Raw genomic sequence first — 23898 nt, 5'->3', positions numbered from 1 at the left:
AGCCATTTTCTAAATAATCGGACATAAATTTAACATACATTTCTTTTAATCTGGGATTCTTTTGTAATCTTGCCTCCAACTGATGAAACCGTTTCAAAGCAATTGAACGAGATTCACCAAGATGGGACGCTTGGGGGCGGAAGGGTAGGCGAACTTGATACTTTTTGTTCGGAAGCTGAATTGTAGTCTCCTGATAGAACTTTTCAGCAAATTCATCTTCCGGTTTCCGAGCCAACGGTGGATCGGCTTCTTCCATTTTCCAAAAATTTTCCACTTGACTTTGAATGTTACAACACACAAGCACTGTGGATGAAGTACATTCTGGAGGGCGCAATGGCTCTGAATGCATGGAAGGGAGAGGGTTAAAAGACTTCCCAATAACGACATATCCAAATATAGTCGGAATTAGGGCAGGAAGTGACGGACCGAGAGTTATCGGACCTCCTGTAACTATTACAGCATACAGGTCGATTCCTAATAGCAGGTCTGGTTTACCAGGTGCATCAAATGTTTCATCTGCTAAAGGATAATTTCGCAAAAGTTTTTTAAGTTTCGGATCCAGAGGAACAGAGGGCAATAATCCCGTTATATTTTTTACCACTGTCATAGGGTAATCCGGTGCCACGACCTTTCCTCCCGGCGTTGAAATAGTTATTTCAACAGATCCCTTGGTCTCAACCGGAGTTTCTGACAAACCAGAAACTGATGAGCCGTTAAGGTTTGGTTTCAACTTTAATTTTTGACAACATTCCGCTCTTAAAATTCCTTGATCCGCTCCACAGTCGAGAATAGCTCGAGCTAACAGCGTTCGGCCGTTTTTTGCCGTTAATAAAACCTGAATTGTTGGAAGGATCGCTGTACATTGTCTAGTTTCACTCACATGACAAGTGACATTTACATTATTTTGGTGTGAGGAGGAACTAAGAGTCGAAGTAGGGTCCATTTTTCCAAGAACTGATTTCTCCGATGCTGGGGTATGTTGGTACATCTGAGTAGGCAATGCGGTATTCTGAGCTACGTGCAATTTTGTATGATGACTTTTAGAACAAATACTACATTTTTTGCTCTTACAGTCTTTAACGCCGTGAGAGTTAGAAAGGCAATTGAAACAAAGTCTGTGCTGAACCACCAAATCCCTTCTAGCCTCAGGACTCATATTATTAAATTTTCTACATTGCGCCGTAGCATGGTTTGGATTTGGTTGGCACTGAACACATTTAAAGTACGGTGATAGCGAATTCCCCGGTTTTGAATTATTACCATTAATGTTTGTAGAAGGTTTGAATTTTTCTGTACGAGAAGATTCATCTAAATTTCCAACTTGAAGAGCTCTCACTGGTGGCCCAGTGACAGGTTTTTGACACTTTTGATTTGGCTTTTGCCTATTTTGTTCACTCTCTGAAAACTGAGAAATTTCCGTATGCAAATATTCACAAATTTCTTCCACAGTTGGCATTTTTGTTTTTCTCGTCCCGAAAATCTTCAAACCTCCTTTTATGGTAATTGTTAAATTTTCTCAATAATACAACTACTAACAATGAGCAATAATTTTCTGGTTTCAATCCCAAAGCTTCCAAAGCTTGCATGTTTTCTTTTATTTTAGAATAAAAAAGAGATAAATTTGTAGCTGTTAATTCAGGCAAATCTAAAAGACTAATAAGATGGTGAGTCAACAACCTTCTTTCATTACGGTAATAATCAACTAATAATTTCCACGCCACTAAATAGTTGTCCGAAGTAAGTTCCAAATTTTTAATTAATCTAAGAGGTTCATCATCAAGCTGTGCCAGCAAATATTGGAATTTTTCATTGTTACTTAAAGCAGTTGAATTATGAATTGTGGCTTCAAATAAGCCCTGAAACACTGACCAATCTGATAGATTCTTTCCATTAAACCTCGGTAATTTAATTTTTGGCAACTTGAGATGAGCCCTAGATGCAGCCGCGGAAGAATTAAATTTTGCCGAGCAAGCATTATTCAACCCTTTTTTTGCTTTAAAAAATAGACTTTGAGCTTCATCACTTATTGCAGAAAACTTCCGTTGATAATCAATTATGTCCTCTTTGGAGGCACCTGTTTCAAGAATTTCACTCTGGATTTGGTCAAACATATCCTGGAGTTTCTTTAATCTTTCTACTCTAAATTCAAATGATTCATAATTATCAGGTGTTATATTTTTCGAATTTTCCAAGATAGTTACGGCCTCCTCCAAAATGCAATCTCTTTTCCTATTTAAAAATGAATGTTTACTATTATTTTCCGCCGAAGCATAAACAGAAGAAGGGGAAGGAATAAGTGGTGAACCTGAAAAATCTCTGTTCGGAGCCGCAAAGGTCGATTTATTTACCTTCTCTAATTCTCGATTTTCAATGAGAAGAGTATCAGAATCACTATCAAAAATATTAATTAGAGGTTGTTGTTGCTCAACTCCACCACGTTCACGATTTAATTTTGACAATGGATATTCAAATTCACTACGAAGAAATTTTGCATACTCAGAATCCATAATGTTATCCGCACTGCAAGTTCTCACCCCCAGTTCAAATTTTGCCTGTGAAAAAGTAGGTAGCATTTATTTCTTAACCTCAAAAGAAATTACGGTTTGTTTTTTTTTTTTTAAAAATAAAACCGGCAACTCTCAATGTCGGTCGGAAAATGACACAGTTTTTAATCACAGCTGTTCTCAATTTATAGATCTAGTTACTACGGCAATGAATCAATTGTTGAAGGTTATGAAGAAATAATATAAAATTCCCCTTTGAGGTTAGGAAAAAATTTTCACAAAAAAATGAAAAAAGAAAAAATGGAAGAATATCACCAAAAGTGAGTTAGGATCAGGTAACACTAGCTAGGATTGCGAGGTCAGGGCGAAATTGACAGCTCTGGACAGGGGACACTGCTTCCACAGGGCTGGGTTCAAGACTCAGGAATCGGAATTGGGACTTGGCAGGGGAGCGGGGTTGAGGTTATCTCGAGGCTGCTCTTTTCCACAAGTATTATTTCCTTAATTCTGGGTCGAAAATATCCGCGAACGAGGGACCATGAAGAATATTGGGGGGGATCAGGAACCTTACAGGAACCGCAGGAGAAGTAATACTCACTTTTGGGTGGGAATAAACTTTTATCAGAAGAAAAAACTAAAGAGAACAACAATCCAAGACTTTCACTTCTTCGACTAACTTTTTAGGTTAACATTATAAACTTTTTTACAAAAGAAACTCCTCCCTTTCCGAAGCTCCATCAGCTGATGCCGATCGGGGCTTGGACACACCAAATTTGCGATGGGCAATGGGGGAAATCTGGGATGATGTGGAAAGAAAATATAGAATAGACAAGACAAGAATAGACAAGAATCTCAAGATAAAGGAAGCTATTCACACAAAGGTGTGAAAAAGGTACAAAAGTATAAAAATATAAATTTTATAAAATAAATGCATCTGCTAGTAACTATCGACTTGTCGAAGAATTCCTTCAACATATTATGCGTCAGTTGACTAAGAACCAAGGGACTTATTCAGTTATATTCTAGATGGTAATCAAAAAGTCATCTAGGAGGTAACAGAATTTAGCTGTAACTAAGAATTTTCGTGCAAAACTTGGATATGTGATCTGGAGATCACAGAGCATAGCTCAAGAAGATTTGATTAATCTTCATCGGAATCAGAGTCATCTCCAGGCTTGTAAGCTTTATTGCAGATCTGCACATGGTTTGGGGTGAACCCTGGGCTTACAGGTGCAAGATCTGCAACAATGGCAAGTTTCCTGTCTTCGTCGATCTCAAGACCCTGAGCTTTGGCGACGGTTGCTTTTAAGTATTGTCGAATCAAGAACTTGATGTATGCGAAATTGTTAATTCGATTCGCCATGCCCCTATATCTTCGAAGGCCTTTGTCGTTGTCAGCCTTTATCAAGAGCAAAATGCATGCTCCTGCTAAATCCTTGTACCGCGTTGATGAGGCTTCCCCAAGGTTATTATTGAAGCCATAATACTTGTCATCCTTAATGATGCCCATTGCTGTGCGGAACCGACCGAGCTGAGCATAATATGTATGCAATTGGAAGAGATTTGCCCAGTAAAACTGCTTGTGTAGATTCAGAGCAGATTTGATGCTCGTGAAGCTTGTCAGGTTATACCATTCCGCTTGCTCCACGGTCAATTTTATGCGGAGGCACTTATTCGGTACTAGGGTTTTCCAGTATTCGATCATAGCCTGGACATCAAGGCTGTTGAGATATTCACCGAACGTTAGGTATATGGCCTTGACGAGGTCGCGATCCAATTTTCTATTGTACCCGAACATTAGGCACCCTTCCGACACTTTATTAAGGAATACTACGGTGCATTCCCCGGTCTTAACAACTGCTAGGACTGTGTGAAGAAGTAGTTCCGTCCCGAAATTTGGATTCTTGCGCTTGTGCTCGTTCATTCCTGCAACTAAAATGGCCATGGCGTTCTCGAAGCTACCCCCACGAATTGCTTACTCGAGAGCATCGTCATTTGCGGGGTTTGGATAGAAACCGATAGCTCTCGCTCTAATAGCTGCAGAAATATCCGGATCTGGGAAATCTAAGATCTGCGAAACCGACATTCGGAGCAGTTCCCGGGCTTCATCCTCTGGCGTCCCTTAATACGTCGCGGTGCAACGCGTGTTGCCCGTGTGCGTATTGCCGGGGAAACTTCCGAGTTTCCAAATACCTGGTGGATCCGCCGTGGCGGGAACACTTGGCTAAAATCTCCTCGATGCAAAAGTATTTGGCGTAAGGTGAAGGTCATCCTGTTGATGGTCGTACGCAGGAGTCTGCCCGAGCGGCTCGGCTTGGCGTCCTCCTTGTTCCTTTGATCGTCAGGTTGGCACGGATGCTTGGTGTTAGAGCGGTCTTCAGGGTGGTACCTCTTCAGCTGCAACGCTTCAGTTAGCTTTGAAGTATGGATCGCGGCGCGGTAGCACTAAGGCGCAGGCGGGCACGAGTTCGCCTCCGGGTGATTATTACGTTTAATCACCCCACACCTGACACCAAATTTGCGATGGGCAATTGGGGTGTTCGCTTTAACGGAACGCCTATAACTGCTAATTAAAGGGTTATAGGAAGTTGGAAACGGATTTGATTTCAATCGAAAAAGTGTATTGTTGTAAATCAGAGAAACAGGGAATACAGGGCAGTTGAGCCTGCTCCACCGCGCGTGAGAAGTTGGTTGCGACTCATTTAAGGAGCGCTAAGAAAGCAGAGGAACTGAAAATGGTGGGTGATCATCTGGTCAACAGATGTGACCCTTGAAACAAAGGCCTTTGCGCGAGGCAGTGCAGCCATAGTGCAGCGTGCTTTGAAATGCATCCCTTTCCAGCCTCTTGGAAATGCATTAGCTTCACGCCTCTCACTCTTGCTGAAAATAAGAGGGACAGAGATAGATAAAACAGTGAAAATGTAACCAACGCACGACGGAACAGGGGGATATTTGGGATGATGTGGAAAGAAAATATAAGTCTGGAAATATGGTAGAAAAAAATGTAATATGCAGGAAAATATGGACAACGATGGACAAAATAAAAAAAAAATCAGGAGAAAAAAAATAACGATCAGGAAAAATCAGGGAAAAAATATAACAACGGCAAAATCAGGAAACTCAAAAAAAAAATGTAGCAAGATCGAAAATAGGACGGAATCAACAATCAGAGCAAATCTCCAAAGAAAATCTGTGTCCTCTGAGAGTCGCGGCGAGAGTGCCGTGGCCTCCTATCGTCCTCCCTTTTGCCATTTTCGCCGGACAACCCCCAAAGTTGGCCATTGGTTGCCCTAGGTCGGGGAGAGGGATGCTGCGGCACGGCGTTGCAACTCCGGGATCGCTGAGGTCGTGGACCAGGCAGCGTGCTGGGCCCATAACCTGTAGTAAAGGGCGAAGAAAAACTTCTGAGTTTATAGCCTTAACATCGCACGAGTGCACGAATCATTTATTCAACGAAGAACAGACGCGAACAAAACCTGACCATGATCCCACGCAGGGGGGCCACACACACTAGGGAAAAAGTTGGAACTACCAACCTAAGAATACAATATGCACATAGGTTACCAACTGTATAGAAATTACTATATGTTAGAATTGCTAATTAGCTGATTTCAACAGGCCATTGGTTGCCCTAGGTCGGGGAGAGGGATGCTGCGGCACGGCGTTGCAACTCTGGGATCGCTGAGGTCGTGGACCAGGCAGGTTGGCCCTTGGCTGACCGGCTGATTTGGGGCCTCCGCAAAGGCGCGGTTTTCGATTGGTCAGTTTGGGATGACTCGTGTGGGCCCCGTAGCTCGAAAGAGCCTAAAAGCCTCTTTGGCGCCCCCCCCCCCCCGTGGTTTTGGAAGCGAGGATGCACGGTGCAGCGGGACAGTGATAACGGCCCATAAAAAAAACTCGGGCGGCTGTGAGAGGAATTTGGGGTGGTTTGGCCGATGGGCGAGTGACCACCTGTCTCTCTCTCTCTCATGTCCGGTCATGCTGCAGGCATCCTCGCCGCCCTTGGTATGTGCTTTCCCGTGTTGCAAAGGCCATATCATCACACCTCGAGTGTTTATTTTTCGTTTAGTTTTTGTTATAAAATTATTTGGTGCTGTCAGTCGTTTGAGTTCTCCCATAAAATCAATTCTATACCTACTGAATGGTTCGAAAACAAAAGTTGCTCTGCTTTAGAATGTATTTTGACCTAATTCTAAAAAATCTTTCTCACTCGAAATTTTTCGCCTAGAAATAAGATGCGTAAAAATTGTGTATCCAAGCATCAGTAATTACCTACCCAAATTTAATTAAGACGATTTTACTATTAGAATAATTTCACGGTTCATGTTTGTTACCAGAGTAACATATTTCCTTGTATTAAGGAGTAAATGTAATTATTTTTTCAAATTTGTGTTATTAACCTTCTCATTTCGTCGATAAAGGATAATTAATTCAATAGCCACTATTATTTTGAAAGAGGAAATAAGTGTCACTGTTATTAATCGAAATATAATTTATTGACGACAAAATCATAGTTTTTAATTACGAAATGTAAACCAGATTGATCAGCAGACTCTTTGAAATGACTGTGATCCTTGTACTTGTACTATTAATCTTAGACTTAATGGGTTTCCTGTAATATTGGTTTTTTTTGGCCGCTTAGATCTGCCGCCGTTAAATACTTGGTAAGAGTCTTCAAATTGAAGGGCTCGGAGGACAAGCCGCCTAAGTGCTGCTTTTGCTTCTTCGAGAAACCCGTGTTTGAACTTTCGAAATGACATGGATTTGTATGGCGGAAAGCAAGTTTAAACTTACTCTTTGATGCCTAAAAATTGAAATTTGGGAGCGAATTTTTCACAGAATAGGCTTTAAGACTAATTTTACTTGAAACCAATTATATCTCAATGGACCACAAGAGAAGGTACGAATTTAAGCGCTCTGTCACTTGTTTCTGAACCAGAATTTCACGTAGAACATCATTCTCTCATCCAAAATTACTGAAATTAATTCCGAACTAAGATCTTAACGTTTTTATAGTACATTGGTTACGGGAAATATGAATTGCCCGGTCACAAGAAACTCAATACTCTACGTGAGTCAAATCGCGCCTTACAACGGTTTCAGCAGGCTTCTCAATCGAGCAATGTTCATTTCCCACCATATCTTGTTCAAACTATAAGAAATTTGCTATAGCTGAGCCAAAGCGTCAAAATTGAGGTTGCCAGATTTTGTAATCGCAGAGACTGTCATGATAACGTTTAGCGCGCGATGTGAATCACGTAGAGCATTGAGTTTTCATGAGCGGGTAGGTTTGAATTCACGCATCAAGAATCATTAATATCTTCGTAAGGAGTTAATTTCGGTCATTTTCGTGTCCGCATCGTGTTTTACGTGAAATTTTGGTTAAGAACATGTATCAGAAAACTGAAATGTGTACCTTGTCTAATGGTCCATTTTCGTTCCTTTAATCGTGTTCTACATGAAATTTTTGTTGGGAGATATGTTTCAGAATGCTTGATTTTGTACATTGTCTAGTGGTCCATTTTTTCAAAAACTGCACTTATGCGCCTTGTCCTCCAAGCCATTCGATTATAACAAGCCGCTACTCTCACGGAATGCAAGAGTATCTGCTAAGTCCGAGTTTTTCCTCCGGCGATTAGTAAAGTTTTCTCATAGTCTTTGTTGAATTGTGCGGCTAACTGCTCTAATTTCATTTGTCCGTATGATATACACAACACGAAAGGTTGTAAGGGATCGCATTCCTCCTCCGTCAAATCTTTAACACTAGTTTCCATCCTGTCAAATAGATCAGATAATTCCATTATCTGATCGTCCAACTTCTTCTCTTTCTTCATGACAGCTGCTGCCTGGAACAGTTAATTCTATGTTAGTGTTGGTATCGATCTGAATATTCCGGAGAGGGGAAAGATGCATAGTACGGGAAAATCACCGGTGGAATATCAGTAATAATGGGTCTGTAGCACGAAAGAGATACAGTTTTTTAAGGTAAATTCACTCGAAAATCACGCTGGACTCGAAAATTCGGACTTAGCGCGCAATGAAGATGTTGCATGTGTGAGGAATTTGCGATTTGACTATTGATTTTTACGTAAAAGTTCGCGAGGAACACGATGGTGCCACTGGTTTTCTCTGAAATCAACTCCCAAGCTCAAAAAATGCTCTCAAATTGAGGCCAAAATGGAGGGAATATCCCACGCTAACCTGAGAGTCTACCTCTAACATCAAAACAAACTCTCCATGCAAAGATAGGGAGCAAATACATTAGCAGGATTGCCGTGTTTTCAGTTTTAGAGTCCCCAAATAAAGTGGCATCCCTGTCAATGTATTTGCTCCCTATCTTTGCATTGAGAGTTTGTTATGATGTAGAGGTGGACTCTCAGGGTAGGGTGGGATATCCCCTCCATTTTGGCCTCAACTTGAGAGCTTTTTTTGAGCTTGGAAGTTGATTTCAGAGAAAACCAGCTGCACCTTCGTGTTTCTCGCGAACTTTTACGGAAGGATCAATAGTCAAATCGCAAATTCCTCTCACATGCAACAATGCAACATCTCCATTAACTACGATTGAAGTCCTCTGCTCCAATTAATGCATTCCATATCCTACTCATGTTATTACCATGTATGTATTACCTATGTAGTATTGAACAGTTACCATCACCATGCACCATAGAGCAATCTAATAATAATAAGATTAATTCATAATCTTATCGTACGTGATACTCACACTTAGTATTATCCTTAGCCTATACCGATAGATCCCGTAAGTATTGTTCTGGTAGCTGTGATACTTATGTTGAATAAATTATGTTGTTTAAAAAAAAAAAAAAAAAAAAATTGTATAGCCTCTGAAAATCTTAAAATAATCAAAATATTTCCTCTCAAATCAACTAAAGCTGTCTCAAATTCCTCTCTCTTTGATAAGACTGAATAATGCTAGTCTTGCGAAAGAGAGAAGGTATCCATCACGAACTTGGTCACAAGTAAACATTGAAACACATGAACACGAGGGAAACAAATTAATCTTGAAAAAAACGACCGGTCCAACGCCTAGGATCTATTTTTGCCTATTCTTCCAAATGAAGGCAAACTTCGCTCTACTACGTACTTGTAAATACACACTCTGCTACTGAACGGTGTTGCTCGCCCGCGCTTGGATGATTACACAGTTTAAACATTTAAACGCAAAGGTGTGTTTCGACAAAATCGACTTCGCGATTTATGAAAAACCAAGCGTTGTCATCGTGAAACACACCGAGTATATGATTCAAACAGTGGCGTGTTATTTAATCCGCGTGTGTGTTCGGCCGCGGCAGTAGGAGCTACGGAGATACCTCAACGGGTAACCGCAGTTGAGAATTAGAAACAGACCAGCGATATTTTAACCGTTCTGCGGCCACCCGGCTCAGTTCATGAAACACAAGCTTGTGTTATTTTAACCACCTTCGAATTAAAGAATGCCGGAGTAGTGGGCTGATTGTTGAAACTGATAGACTAAGTTATAGACGAAGAAGACAGAAAGGATATGGAGGGATTCTATTGGTAGAAGCGGGTGGTTGCAATGGACATACACTATTAAAAATCCCGGCGCGAAATTCACGCTTACTCAGTTGCTATTTTGACCACCTGTTACTCTGAGTGCAAGGATCCGGCGCGAATTCCGCGGTCTGGCGGGAATGAAAATCTGACGGGCAATTGTAAAACGGAACTGCCGCAGCATGGATTCGAACTCGAGTCGCGGCGGTGATAGACGAGTGCGCTACCAGTTTGTTATTCGGCGCTCGTACCAGGAGGTCCTGAATCCACGCTACTTGAGGAACCTCACCTAATTCGTCCGTCGTTGATGATATTTACGCTCTGATCTATTCACTCAGAGTACGGCGCGACATTCGCGCTGGATTTTTTTTTCACGCCGGCTATTCACTCAGAGTAAATCATTGATTTTTAACAGAGTAAGGAACAGACTATACAAAACGGCAACCCACGAGAGACCCGTTAATTAGTCGTAATTTCCCTTCTTAATGTATGAGAACCACCCATTTCAACCAAGGATCGATACTCCTTATGTCTTCTTTGTCTATGGCTTTATCTATCAATTATAACAATCAGCCCACAGTTCGCGGCTACCGACGAATGCTGCAGGCGATATCTATTCATCGTTTTAAATCGCCAATTGAGTTGAGCGGGTTAATAACACAGAGCGTGTGTTATAATAACACATACACGTGTGTCGCATGTACAATTTACTCGTAGAACACACTTTTTACTGTGTACTTAGATCCAAAAAGCTTTCATGTGTCAGAATATTCGTATCTCCAGAGATTAGAATATACTACTGCACCAAGGAATAACGCCGCAATAAATTCTAATGTTGCCAAATTTTCCTGGGAGTTACTTTCCATGTAATTTATGAATACTTTCATTTGAAATTTCTAAATCTCAAGTAGTAATGTAGAGGCTTATGAAGGAAGTCTCATTAAGTATTAAAAACATGCCAACTGGAAATCCGAAGTAAGTTACCTGAAGGAAGTTATTGTCTGGGTGGGTAAAGTTGGTAGTTTTGAAGACAACTTGAGCAGCATCGCAGTAGATCCGTATTTGCATAAAAGCTGTATCCAGTTCCCTGGCAACCTCCAGAAATTTCGCTGTCCGGTTGCTCCTTGTCACATCGGGATTTTGCAACATTCCTTTCAACGCGGATTGGCGCTGGACCTCTATGTTCTTGAATTCATCTACTAGCGTACCGAAGTTAATCTCATATTTCCCAGGTTTAGCCTTTTTCAAAACAAAAATTGGATAGAAAGTTGAAATAGTTCCGTCTCGATTTATCAAAAAGTTTATCAATCGTGCGTATAACATACGCGGTAAAAACCCGTTCACTAGATCAAATCCAAGCTAGCTTCTTCCGAAACTCCTCAGAGGCATTTCTGTAATCCATGCATACTCATGAATCAATATTTCTAACGAAGATCCTCTCTTCTGTGACGAGACACCAAGTATCTACATCTTACGCTGAAAGCAAGCGCCACACTGCCGAAATATTACAACAACAAATTATATAATGTCGAGAACTGAAAAGATTCCTCAACAGAAAGTTTGAAAATTTTAAGTTGCTGCCAGTTGTGAAACACCCAACCAACGCGTAATAAGTGGTTCCATCAGACTCTCCTCTAAGGTGTTTATAGCTTAAATGTTGAAAGCATGAAATAAACGTATCTACCAACCATACATATGAGTCGCTTTCATAGTGCTCTCTGGCGCTCTGCGACGCCAAATCGCTACAAAATCGGCCCTCTCACCACCCGGCAGGGAGTTGGCACTCCCAAAAAAAATTGATGTCATCAAAGTGGAGATTTGCTTACCGCAAGAGGTTGCAAGTGCAACGTTTGTCCGTCTTTGTCCACAGGTTCTACATCTCCTTCTGATAGGTCTAGAAAACCATTAACTGTCTGTAAAGAAATGAACAATAAGTTTCCTGAATCAAATCCTCATCACAAGAAATGTTAAAGACAGTTGATTCAAAGAGAGGGAGGGAAGAATACGTTTTTGGATTTGCGATTTTACTATCGCCAATTACTATGCATGATTTACTGAGCCCGTCTCATTGTTGGATAAAAATCATTATCCGAGCGAATGTGAAGCACTATCCATCCCGAAAACAGATTCATTTTTTGCACCAATAATGGCAGAGAATATACTTTTTTTTTCGTTTGTATCGCGGATTGACTGGATTGTGGGTAGTATAACTGCGCAGAGGTCCGGAAATTCGCTCCGGCGCAGAGAATGAAAAGGGTGTTTAATCTGAAACAGGCTGTATACCTACAAGGATTCTCAAACAAAGAATTTCTGTGACGCACAGAAAAAAATTCATATTATTCTTTCTTCTCCTCTTCCTACTTGTAGTTTTCCCTCGATTCCTTGACGTAGGGAGTACGTTGCCGCTTTTTTCGTGTCTTTGTAGGCTTCTGTCTATTAGTATAGTAGCAAACCTTACCTAACGATGGACCACTAGGCAAGGTACAAATTCAAGCATTCTGATACATGTTTCTTAACCAGAATTTCACGTAAAACACGATGCGCCTAACGAAAAATACCGAAATCAAGTCATTACGAAGATATTTAATGATTTTGGATGCGTGAATTCAAATTACCCGCTCATGAAAACTCAACGCTCTCCGTGATTCACATCGCGCGCTAAACGTTATCATGACAGTCTCTGCGATTTAAAAATCTGGCAACTCAATCTTGATGCTTTGGCTCAACTGTAGCAAATTGCTCATAGTTTGGACAACACATGGTGGGAAATGAACATTGCTCGATTGAAAAGCCTGCTGAAACCGTTCTAGTGCGCGATTTGACTCGCGTAGAGCTTTGAGTTTCTTGTGAGCGGGCAGTTCAAATTCCTCGTCATTAATGTGAAATAAAAACGTTAATATCTTTGTTAGGAGTTGATTTTGGTAATTTTCGTTGCGCGAATCGTGTTCTACGTAAAATTCTGATTGAGAAACATGTATCAGAATGCTTAAATTCGTACCTTGTCTAGTGGGCCATTGAACGCATTTCTGAAGAACGGAACCAGAGGCCGGCGGGAAAGAAGGGGTATGCTCGTTAGTCGAAGGCCGTAAGAATGAATGAGAATTGTAAAGCGCCAGTGACGTCAGTGGCGACGAAGCCGCCACCGCAATCGCCCTCGTCCGGATTAACTCATGAGCCCTATCCACAACGCTCTTGTATCATATTCACGGCTCATAAGTGCTAGAGTACCTATATATAGGGAGAGTATGGACAACTCGAAATATGTAGCTCTTCGGGCCCGAAAGGGTAGGTAACCTCTGAAAACGAAAAATGTCACTGTCAATCTTTAGACTTTAATATCAAACGAAAATGGACAAGAAAATTCATAAGTAAGCATCCTTCCGCAAAAATGAGTAAGTTTTCCAAACACCAAGCCAAATACTTGCTCACTAACGACAGTTCCCAACAATTGTGATTATAAATCACACTGGATAATTTGAATTCATTGATTGCCTACCCTTTTGGGGTCTAAGAGCTCCATCACCTAACCTCAAAATTTTCGACCTGTCCATACTCTCCCTATATAGGTACTCTAATAAGTGCCGCATACAGTTGGCGCTTAATCCCGTTCGGTAGAATGTAATATTCCACTTTTCCATATCTCCAAAGGGAATCATGCCCACTTTTACACTGTTTTTTAGGTAACTTTGTAGAGCGCACCCCAGGTTTCCCACCAATAGTTACGTTTAGCAGAAATACGTCCAATTATATCACGTGACTTATATTTCGGAAAAAAAGAGCTAAACGTGCAACGAACCGCAACGTGGAACGTAACCGAGCAAAACGTCGAGGTATTATTGGAACGGAAACGGAACGGAACGGACTAAGTGGCTTTGACATTGTTCAAACGTAAACAAACACATAACCTGGTCTCTGATTCGCGCATTTGCGCCACGATGGTAAAATGCGTCCAAAGTGTTTCTTACAATCGTAATTTCTTGTATTTAATGAGTACTTAGTTGATTTATGACCGGTCAATTAACTAAATTTTAATAAATTAACACAATTGACTCATGAAGAATTCGCCCATGAGGTTTTGTAAGTTCGTTTTGGTTTGAATCAAGAGCTCGATACCATATCGAATGACGCAGCCACTGACCAGTCTACAGAAGGGGACTGAACAAAACGGGGAAAATGAGTAAGAGGAGATGGAAACGGAGCGGAATACAGGAACGGACCCGAATGGGCAGGGAGAAGTTTTACAGTTATCGTATGCTTCCAGATAATTTAACGGAAAAATCTTTTATTTGAAGGTCTGTGGAGATCCAGTGGGAAAATGTTTGAATGTCTGATGTGTCACTAAGGAATAAGGGCCTCGGTTTCACCATGCGGAATTCAGTTTCTGTTTCTTTAGTGAGGGTAACATAATAAATCCCTCCTTGTGACTTATCGTTTTACTGTCCGTTTCCGTTTTTGAACATCAGTTGGCATTTCGTTAAGCTGTGCAACTATGTAATCACCGTACGTTTCGTTGACAGTTTTTACTCGTGCGGGAGCATCTGGAATGGAAAATTTCATATATTTACATTTAGATTTATAGAGCAATCAGCGTAACATTCATTGATATGAAACCACTATTCAAATTGTATTCATTTACACTCACTTGATGAAAGGCATACACGCAAAATAGCAGGAATCGCAACATTTTGTGGGCACAGAGGTCGTTTAACTAGAACTGAATGATAGCATAAACGCAACGCAAGGCATTGAAGCCGAGATAAAATTATCTTCATGGGCGGTATTGAATAATAACTCGTCAGAATATTGATATCATCTCATCGTACAGGGTCTTTAAAAAGTAAATTTTTTAGTGGAATCAGCTGGGAACTCGTGGTTATTTAATCGTTAGACGAACTTCGTCGCAGCAAGTTGTGAGTTTTCACGGATTTCTGAGGCCACGGTGTAGACGCAGCGGGCGACAGCAGACCCGTCGCACAGTGGATCGAGTCAATCCGAGGGGTCGGACATGAAATTTTCACCGAAATATAAAAATTTTGATGTTCTCGTCACATTTGAAATTTTAAAGGGTCCCACTAGTTGAAAATTTCACGAGGAAACCAATGGAACCGTTTTTAAAACCTCGAAGTTTTGTATGGACGGAGTTAAAAGCTTTTAAAGTCTCTAAATTTTGTCTGACCTCTCCCATTGGCTCCATCCACTGTGAGCCGCGAGGATTAATTCAGGCAAGGATCTCATTTTGCGGCAGTTTATCACTTTCGCACACTTTTGATTCTGTAAGGTAAGCATTGCTATATTTTAGTGCACTATGTTGCAACATTGCAGAACCTCTGCTTTTCACGGTCAAATAATTCGGAAAATATTACGATTCTACAAAAAATAAATGAGAGAGGAATACTGGCATTTTGAGGGCGAAATTTGTAATACTTAAAGCCTTCATATGAGATGCTGTCTTTGCCGCGGTTATTTTTAACATCGTAAAATTATTACCTACTCATTCTAAAACACTTAAAACTACTTCAAAAACTAGGGACACCATCGGTTGAAATCAAAGTACTAAAAACCACTACTAAAAATAATTGGACTAAAAACATACAGACGTCATCGAAGATGCTGCGGCAGAAGATTTTAAATCTGATCTGCGTTGAGACGTTGCAAGATTTTGCACTGACAGAATTTGTGCGAAACCGAACCTGTGCGAAACTGTGGCGCAGCCCATTTTGCGGCCCCTGTGCGAGGGATTTGGGGGGTCTGGTTGCCCTCCCCCGGAATGTTTTGCGAATTTTCAATTCACGAAGAACATTTTAATCGCTGGATAAACAAACTAGAAGACTGCTCCCTGGAGGGCGCTTCGCGGGCCCTATACGCTTATGTACAGGCAGAAGTGTTCTTCCATTTTACGAGGTGTGGCAAATAAATAACCGGATTTTTGTCATAAAACGTGTATAAAGCAAAAATACACACTATTGGGCTTAAATGCCTTCACAGTATTGTCCTTTGAGAGCAACGACCTTGCGCCAACGTTTTTCCCAGCTCTCAAAACATGCTCCATGGTCCTCTGAAGTCAGCTGCTTCAAAACGTTCGTCGTCTGCCTCTGAATTTCGGACACATGGCGTGGCGTGCTTGCGATATCGATATAGTCATTAAACCTATGGTAAAGAATCGATTAAGTGTTCGCTGCGAACACCTGTTATCGATCTTTCCATAGGTTTAATGACATAATAATCGATATCGCAAAGCACGCACGCACTGTCGGACACGTCGGAAATGGTGACTTGAGCTGCTTTGAGACGGGGGAAGAGAACGAAGTCTGCAGGGGCAATATCGGAGCTGGAGGGTGGGTGGGGTAGCACAGAAATGTTTTTGGCCTCCAAAAATTCAGTCACGGCTCGCGATTGCATGACAGGGAGCATTGTCATGATGAAGTGTCCATCTATGAGTGGCTAAAGCTGGTCGAACTCGGGTGATCCTTCTTCGTAAACGGTTCAAAACTGAAATGTAGAAGTCACTATTGACCGTTTGGCCCGGTGGAACAGGGGCACCGGGTCGCGGATCGTCTTCGATTGTCTCCCTGCCGTCTTTGAACCGCTTAGCCCACTCAAACACTTGCGTTCGCGATAAACAACATTCCTGAAACGTTTCTTGAAGTTTTCCAAAAATTTTAGTTGGACTTGCACCACTTTTTACTGAAAATTTTATCACAGAGCGTTGTTCGCGAATTGGATCTCCCATCGTAACTTTTTTTTTCGTGACACGAGAAGAAAAGTTGTCGCACAAAACTTGCAGTAGCAGTGCATTGAAATGACTGATTGGATTCATATTCCACCTGCACATCGTGGAGAGGTTCCTTTTCATTGCTGTTTATCAACCGATATCTTCACCCAGGGCTGGACAGTGACAACAGTCCGGTTATTTATTTTTTCCGGTTTTATTTTCGTAGCTTGGATGCACATGATTTGGTATTCTACTTGCCCAGCATGCTCTCATCCCGACCACTAAAGCCTCATATTGTGCAGAGTTCGTGATAGGAAAGCGATAAGATGGATGGCCAATTATAAAATTAGAATACGTGTACCCGTTACTTACAACCTCCGAAAGTAATTGCCTTTTTTCGGCATGAAATGACTGATCGTGGAACAAAAGATAAGAGATGCTGCGAAAATAACAATTACCGTCTTCGAGGATTGGATAAATAGTAACAGCCATCTTGTACGGATTACAATGAAATTATATCAAACCTTCAAGAAAACAACAAAAACAAACATAGACTTTAATCGCTTCAAGAACTTAAATCATAAAAAAAAAACAATGGACAAACATGGCTGCTTGAAGCTTTCATTCCTTATCGACTTCATTTTGTATTCTCCAGTTTGAAGATCTCACAAAGACGGATGGGAAACTAGACAGTCGTGAGTGTATTATGTTTTCTTCGATGTGATCGTCCACCTCCATTGACTCTGCATCTAAAAAAAGGATTAAAATACATACGATTATTAAAAGCATATCCTCAATTTATAATTTTTAAAAATTTAAATAATTACACGCATAAATGAAGGTAAAAATTTTAATCAAATAATCAGGATATCGCATCTTTTATTCATTTTTCACCATATTTTTGTTTTTTTACCATTCTAAATGGGCCATTGGACTCCTTACCGTATCAAATAGAAAGTAAGTTTATTTCAAAATTGCCATAACTGTTTGGGCACGTGATATTTGAATAAATTGATTTCATCATGTGAAAGAAGGCGAATTATAAAGGCCCAAACGTACTGCACAAAATTTCCCAGAAACGTGTCACTTTGACCCATCAGTGCTTCGAAAAATTTTCAGATTTTCGATTTTCTTTGGCGGTTATGCAACTTTTACTGCAAGGTCTGTAAGAAAATTGCCTACAGAGCAAGGGGCTCCAAAATTTGCAGGATGAATCTCTCGTTACATTTTTCGAAACTTTGATGCGTCGATGAGCCTTTTTTGAAAATTTTATGAAGGCAATGAGGCCCTCATTTTATTGTTTTCTCTCACGTGGTGTAATATCTATTTTCAAATATCATCTTACCCTTCAATACTCCTCACTTCAATCAGAAATCAGGTCGAATGTTAATTGAAGTTTATGGACCATTATATTTAAGCTACAGATCAACTTTTGAAAAATTTTGACAACAAACCATCTTATTGTTTGTTCTCGCGAGATGTTGCAGCTCGATCTGGATTTCTCGCGAAGCCCGAGGGGGCTGACGGGGTGACGACACGATGAAGGGTTGCGGGTGAACGCGGAAGAGGGGCGCGGGGGGTTATACGCGAGAAAAGAGGTGTTGATGAAGAAAAGCATCCCTCGTCTCTTTATGGCAACGATCTTTTGTTTTATCACTCTCGTTCCTGACAACACATCAATTAAACCTCCATTTACAAGGTGAAACTTTCCCTCTGATCACAGGCACTCGGGTATTTCTTGTTTTCTTATAGTGGAGTTCACCAAACTTGATGTTTCTCACCTTAATTTCATGTTAAACTTACTTAATAGCATATTCAAACTGAAACATCGACGATTTTGCGTTCACGGTTAAATTACAGTACGTGCGTAAAAAAGTAGCTGTTTTCCAGCTTTTTTGGCACAAAAGAAATGAGGAAACCAAAATTCTAACATTGATTACTACCCTTATTATGCGAAATAACTTAAACAAGGGAACTGGTGGACACTTTAAACGGAAAACATTGATTTTACTCTGGACCACAAGCAAAAATCGACTAGATTTCAGCCAGATACTGCAGTCATGTTCTTGAAAAACAATGAATTTTAAGTAGATCTGGCTGGGCCTCTTGCAAGCTTTTTCACTTTGCCCACAAAGTTTTCACAGGAAAAAACTTTTAGGGCCTGCAAAGTAAAGTCTGCGAAGTGAACTGAGAACCTACCAACGTCATTCACAATATAGATGAGACGAGAAATCTGGTGTGATGAACCCACCCAAGAAAGTTGGCGCCTTTCTGGTGACGGATCCGCTGAGCCTCTGATTTGGATAGCCGGTCAATCAGGGCTTTCTTCAGTGTTGTGCCCGGGTCGGTGGTAGGAGGCTTACGGATGAGGTCCGCGACCTCCTCCGCCCAACGGCCTTCTAAATATCCTGAAACAAAAGAAAATTTTGTTCTCTCTTCGGTGATCTTGTTCAAGTCGAACTGGGCTTCGATTTGGGCAAACCAGAGTTCCGGGTCGTCCGCGGCCAAAAGGGTGGAATTTTGATTGAAATCCTGCCAATAGAGAGTGCCTTGATATGCTCCTGGAGCTCTTGAATATCAGCTTGATGCTCGTTCGCCGTACTGCAAGGTGCGATTTCCTGTTCCGTTTTTGTAGCCGCAGTGTTTATAAAATTCATATTTTCATGATAATATTTATTCAACAAATCTCGGCAAAACTTTTATGACGGAAGTAATAAGAACTCAATGAACTAATTAAATGCAATGTCGCTAAGTTTCATCTAGTAAAGCATTATAAATCTTACAAAATTTTTAACGTAACACTCAGATTTGTAAATGATGAGGAATAGCTGGATGTACCTACATGATTTGGTATTAATAGAGGCATTATATTGACGGCTAAACTCGGGAACATGTATCTGATTTGCGGTAATTTTGCAAGAGAAAAACAAAGAAATTTCAATAATCGCTGAGGAACATTAATCTAGTAGTTCTTTGTAAACAATATTCATGGTACCAACGGTAACCTCGTCAATCATTCGACTTTTCCTGGTCAGAATGGAAACGTGCTGGAATTCCCGAGCCCGACTTAGCGCTACGTACAATTGGCCATGAGCCAAAAACATGTTCCCTTAAATCTACTCCGACCATATCCAAAGTTTGCCCTTGAGATTTGTTGATTGTTCTCGCATAAGCCAATCTTATGGGAAATTGCCGTCTTAAAATTTCTATTCCCGAGTTCCCTGCTGTAAATTTAAAGATCATTCTTGGAATTAAATGCGTGATTGATTCCTGACCCGGAATAAAAACTTCCAAAAGATGATGACGGTGGATTTTTTGGATGATGAGTTTGGTGCCATTCACTAATCCTTCATTAAAATTCAAATTTCTAGTTGAAATACACATAGCTCCAATTTTAACTTTTAGATTGTGATCTGAAACTCCAGACTCCGAAATTTTATTTAAAATATCAGCTGAAATATGTTTAATGTCAGGAGAACCATCATCAATTACAGCTGGGTCAGCACTGAGTAAACTGATTTCCTCGCCTTCAATCTTTTGTTGAAGCACAGTTGCATTTATTTGATCGATATTGTGGTTTGTAGCAGATAAAATCGCTCTTTGAGAGAGATGAGAATAATCGTTCAAAACTTCGGTCGGATATACATTATCAATTAATTCTTGAACGGTAAAATCACAGTGAAAATCTTTAAACGCAATGACTTGTTCCTCGTTAAATGAAATATTTTCCGCCTCTCCGTCACCAACTTTTAACAGAAATTGTGCAAACGTTTGATCGTTCTTATTACGCACTAAAGTCTTTAATTTATAGCGTGTTAGTTCCTTCCATATGTATGAATTTTTAATAACTGCTTGTAGAACTTCGTTTTTACTGCCATACATTATAACTGGAGGAATCTGTCGAAAATCTCCAGCAAAAAAAGTATTTTTAGACCCAAACAATTTATTTGTTCCGACGAAATCCCCGAAAGTACGATCAACGGTTTCTACTGCATCCTTATGGGTCATCGGCAATTCATCCCATATTATCAGCGAAGCTGCACGAATGAGATCAGCACGCTGACTTCGACAACTTAAATTACACACGGATTTATCGTTTAAATCGTGGCCGGGAATTTTAAACATAGAATGAGCAGTTAAACCTCCGTCGTAATTTAAAGCTGCTTTTACAGTTGACGCTGTACAAAGAACTATTTTATTGTGCAGACGCAGCTTCGCTGCAATTAATTGGAGGAGAACAGTTTTCCCACTTCCGCCTGGACCATCAATATAATTGTGCAGGTGTGTCACAATCGAATCCAAAATTTTAATAGAAACGCGCCCGTTGTGCATTTAGTTCATCAACGAAAGGCCTGAGAAAAGCTTTGACTCTATGTCTGGTTTGAAGGGTCCACCATACAGCCCAACCGCGAAAACCGTGGTTCTAAGTACTGGAAATGTGGGTAGATTGAAAGTAATCACTCAGACCTCTGAAAAAGTACTAGATTTGAGGGATATTCCATCAATATTACAAATCAGCATTATTCGGCACCAAACAAAGAATAAATTCAAGATGCTCTCCGGGGGAACTTCGCTTAAGTCAACTTTGGCCCTGGGGTGCGTGAGATGGTGCGAGCATCGGTGTGAAGTCGGGAGAAACAATTATGAGTGAGCAGCCTCCAAGATTTTCAGTAAGTCATCTCATGCAAAGTGTGTCTCATGGTGCTTCATGGCTCGCTGTGCTCTTAGCCCATTTTCAACAGCACTAACACCATCACTGTCAGAGGAGTTACTATCAACAGGAGAATGTACCCTCTACAGGAGGTGCACCACCGATATCAGAGTCACCGCCTATCTCACTAAGATATCAGAAACTGGTAGTGAGGGGGATATCTCCCATGTGTCCATGATATGTCTGGAAATGTCGATTTATTTGTGGGTCAATACGATAGCCAAAATATCGGCAAGTACGAAAATATCACATATCACCCGCAATTTTTGAAACAGAATTTGAAAGATAGGGAAGAGTAAACAAGTAGGAACCATAAAATGTATATACAAATGACTTACTCGTCAGTAGTGAGTCTATAAATAGCCAAGGATCTCCATGTACAACGTTGCAATCGTTTTCCATCAGACATCTGTTATAAAAGTATAGAAAGCTATTGAATTATATTGAATGAAAAAAATTGTGATTCTCCCTTTCTTTATGGGAAATGTTCTTTCAAAATATTGACTTACGCGGTTTGCTCCTTTTAGGTGGCATTTGAGTTACATACAACACTTATTTATCACACATTACATTACGGTATCATTCACATTTCATAGTATCAAGTTGGTTGGTGCTCCGTTGTTTTCACACCTCTTTCCCATATGCGTGGAAGCTTCAGCTGCAGTTTTAGGTGCTGCATTAAAACTTCAGCCTAGAAAGTGAGCACCTGGTTCAACACTTGCTTTGGATCCAGAACTTTCTCTAAAGATCTGGTAAAACTCTCATTTTGTCCCATGATCACTTTCCTTCGTATCTAATACGCACTTAGCGCTTCATCATCGTTCTCATCAAATTCATCCGGCTCACCGTCACCGCTTGCACCCATCGGTCTTAACCTTAGTCCTGCTTGGTCGGATAGTCCTGCTTGCCGGGAGGCAAGCCACTCTTCGCGAAAATCGAATGACTCATCATATAGTCGACAAGTAACTTTTGGTAACTAACAAACTCCATGGGAGTACAGGCTAATGAAAAATATGAAAACTGAGATACAGAAAAATGAACACTTTATATAGCTAAAAAATATGACACGCACAACCTCCAATGAAGAAAATAGCACACAGCTACAAAGTACAAACCAAGTCATGGTACATAGCATAAATATCAAACCTTTCCAAATCATACCTTCTCATGAAAAATAAACGTCGCCCAAGGGGAGGCAGTGTAAGACTGGCCCCCAGCGGCCTGGCGGCCGTGGCTTTTAAAGCTTCGCGTATCCGCGAGCGGCGGGGTCCCAGGATGCTGCGCTTTGGGGCACGTGTCGAGGTCAACTCATCTCCGAAGGTGGCGTGTGGGAAAGAGGAAAAAAGGACTGAAATGCCTTATCACTGGAGATGGTCCGGCTGGTGAGAAAGTGCAATACGGAGTTGCCATAACTGACAGCTTGTGGCACGACATAGGCAGAGGATGCCAGCTGATAAGGGATATGATCACAACGTCGTCTGGAATGTTCGGACAGCGCTTGACGTGCCTTCATAACATATCCTTTGCAAAGAAACCCATGCAGTTCTTCCATGCTTTCCTCATAGGTTGACACATCTTCAGTTGTCAGAAAAGAAAGATGAGTGAGTAAACTCTCAAACGCAGACCAATGGCAACATTCATTGTCTTGGTTAAGGAACCCTTTAACCCACAAATGCATTGATTTTAACACTTGTGAAAATTTTTAAACTGCAACAGATTTCAGGAATGTTATTGGCCGTGGCTTTAACTCTGTATGAAAAGAATTATACCGTTACGGAGCAGGAACTTCTTGCTATCGTAGCTTGTTGTGTCAAGTTTAGACAGGTCATTCTAGGGCATAAAGTGATCGTATCCTCTGACCATTAAGTCTTATCCTTCTTCAAACAAGCCACTCTAACATCTGGCTTTAACACCAAGCTCATCCTCTTTGCCTGAGCCGATTAAATCTCGCCCTCCACAAAGGATGTACAGGGAATACTCCTCGTCCGTAAATTGTTTGGTGTGCTGCGGATTGCCGGTTGGCATATTCTTCAGATCCGCTCCCTTTTTCTTCACTCTCGCCTTCATGTCGCAGTACGTCTGTAAGCAGTGACAAATTGGGGCAAAATAAATTACATTTTATTTTAGTATCAGAGGTCTCCTGAAAAGGAAAAAAAGAAGAAGAAAAAAGTAAAATGCTGTCCAAAAGAGGGGGGAGGGGGGATGGAACAAAACAAAACCCAACGTTGCATCTACATGACAATTTCAGTTGTAAGATAAATAACGCTTGTTGACACTTACTATGAACCCTTACACTGGATCCAGCAGTTCTCCTCTGCTGCTATCCCACACTTACCGGAATGATCTAAAATTTTAAGGAGCTGCGATTTCGTGCCAGCTCTTAAAACATCATTGGAAGAGAGCGAAGGTGGAACACTAGCATTCTCATACTCGAAGAACTT

General features: G+C 40.9%; 1 protein-coding gene across 1 annotated transcript; it reads right to left on the bottom strand.

Moving 5' to 3' along the window:
• Positions 1-7798: 7798 nt before the first annotated feature.
• Positions 7799-14830, bottom strand: LOC109042349 (uncharacterized). Its single transcript, XM_019059037.2, has 4 exons — positions 14677-14830; positions 11861-11947; positions 11019-11273; positions 7799-8350 (listed from the first exon to the last, which is right to left on the bottom strand). Exons 1-4 carry the CDS (start codon positions 14716-14718, stop codon positions 8114-8116), a joined length of 621 nt encoding a protein of 206 aa, XP_018914582.2. The 5' UTR covers positions 14719-14830; the 3' UTR covers positions 7799-8113.
• Positions 14831-23898: the final 9068 nt, after the last annotated feature.

This window comes from Bemisia tabaci, chromosome 10 (genome assembly GCF_918797505.1).
Source record: "Bemisia tabaci chromosome 10, PGI_BMITA_v3".
Classification (NCBI taxonomy): Eukaryota; Metazoa; Arthropoda; class Insecta; order Hemiptera; family Aleyrodidae; genus Bemisia; species Bemisia tabaci.
This window is presented reverse-complemented; position numbering and strand designations above follow the sequence as displayed.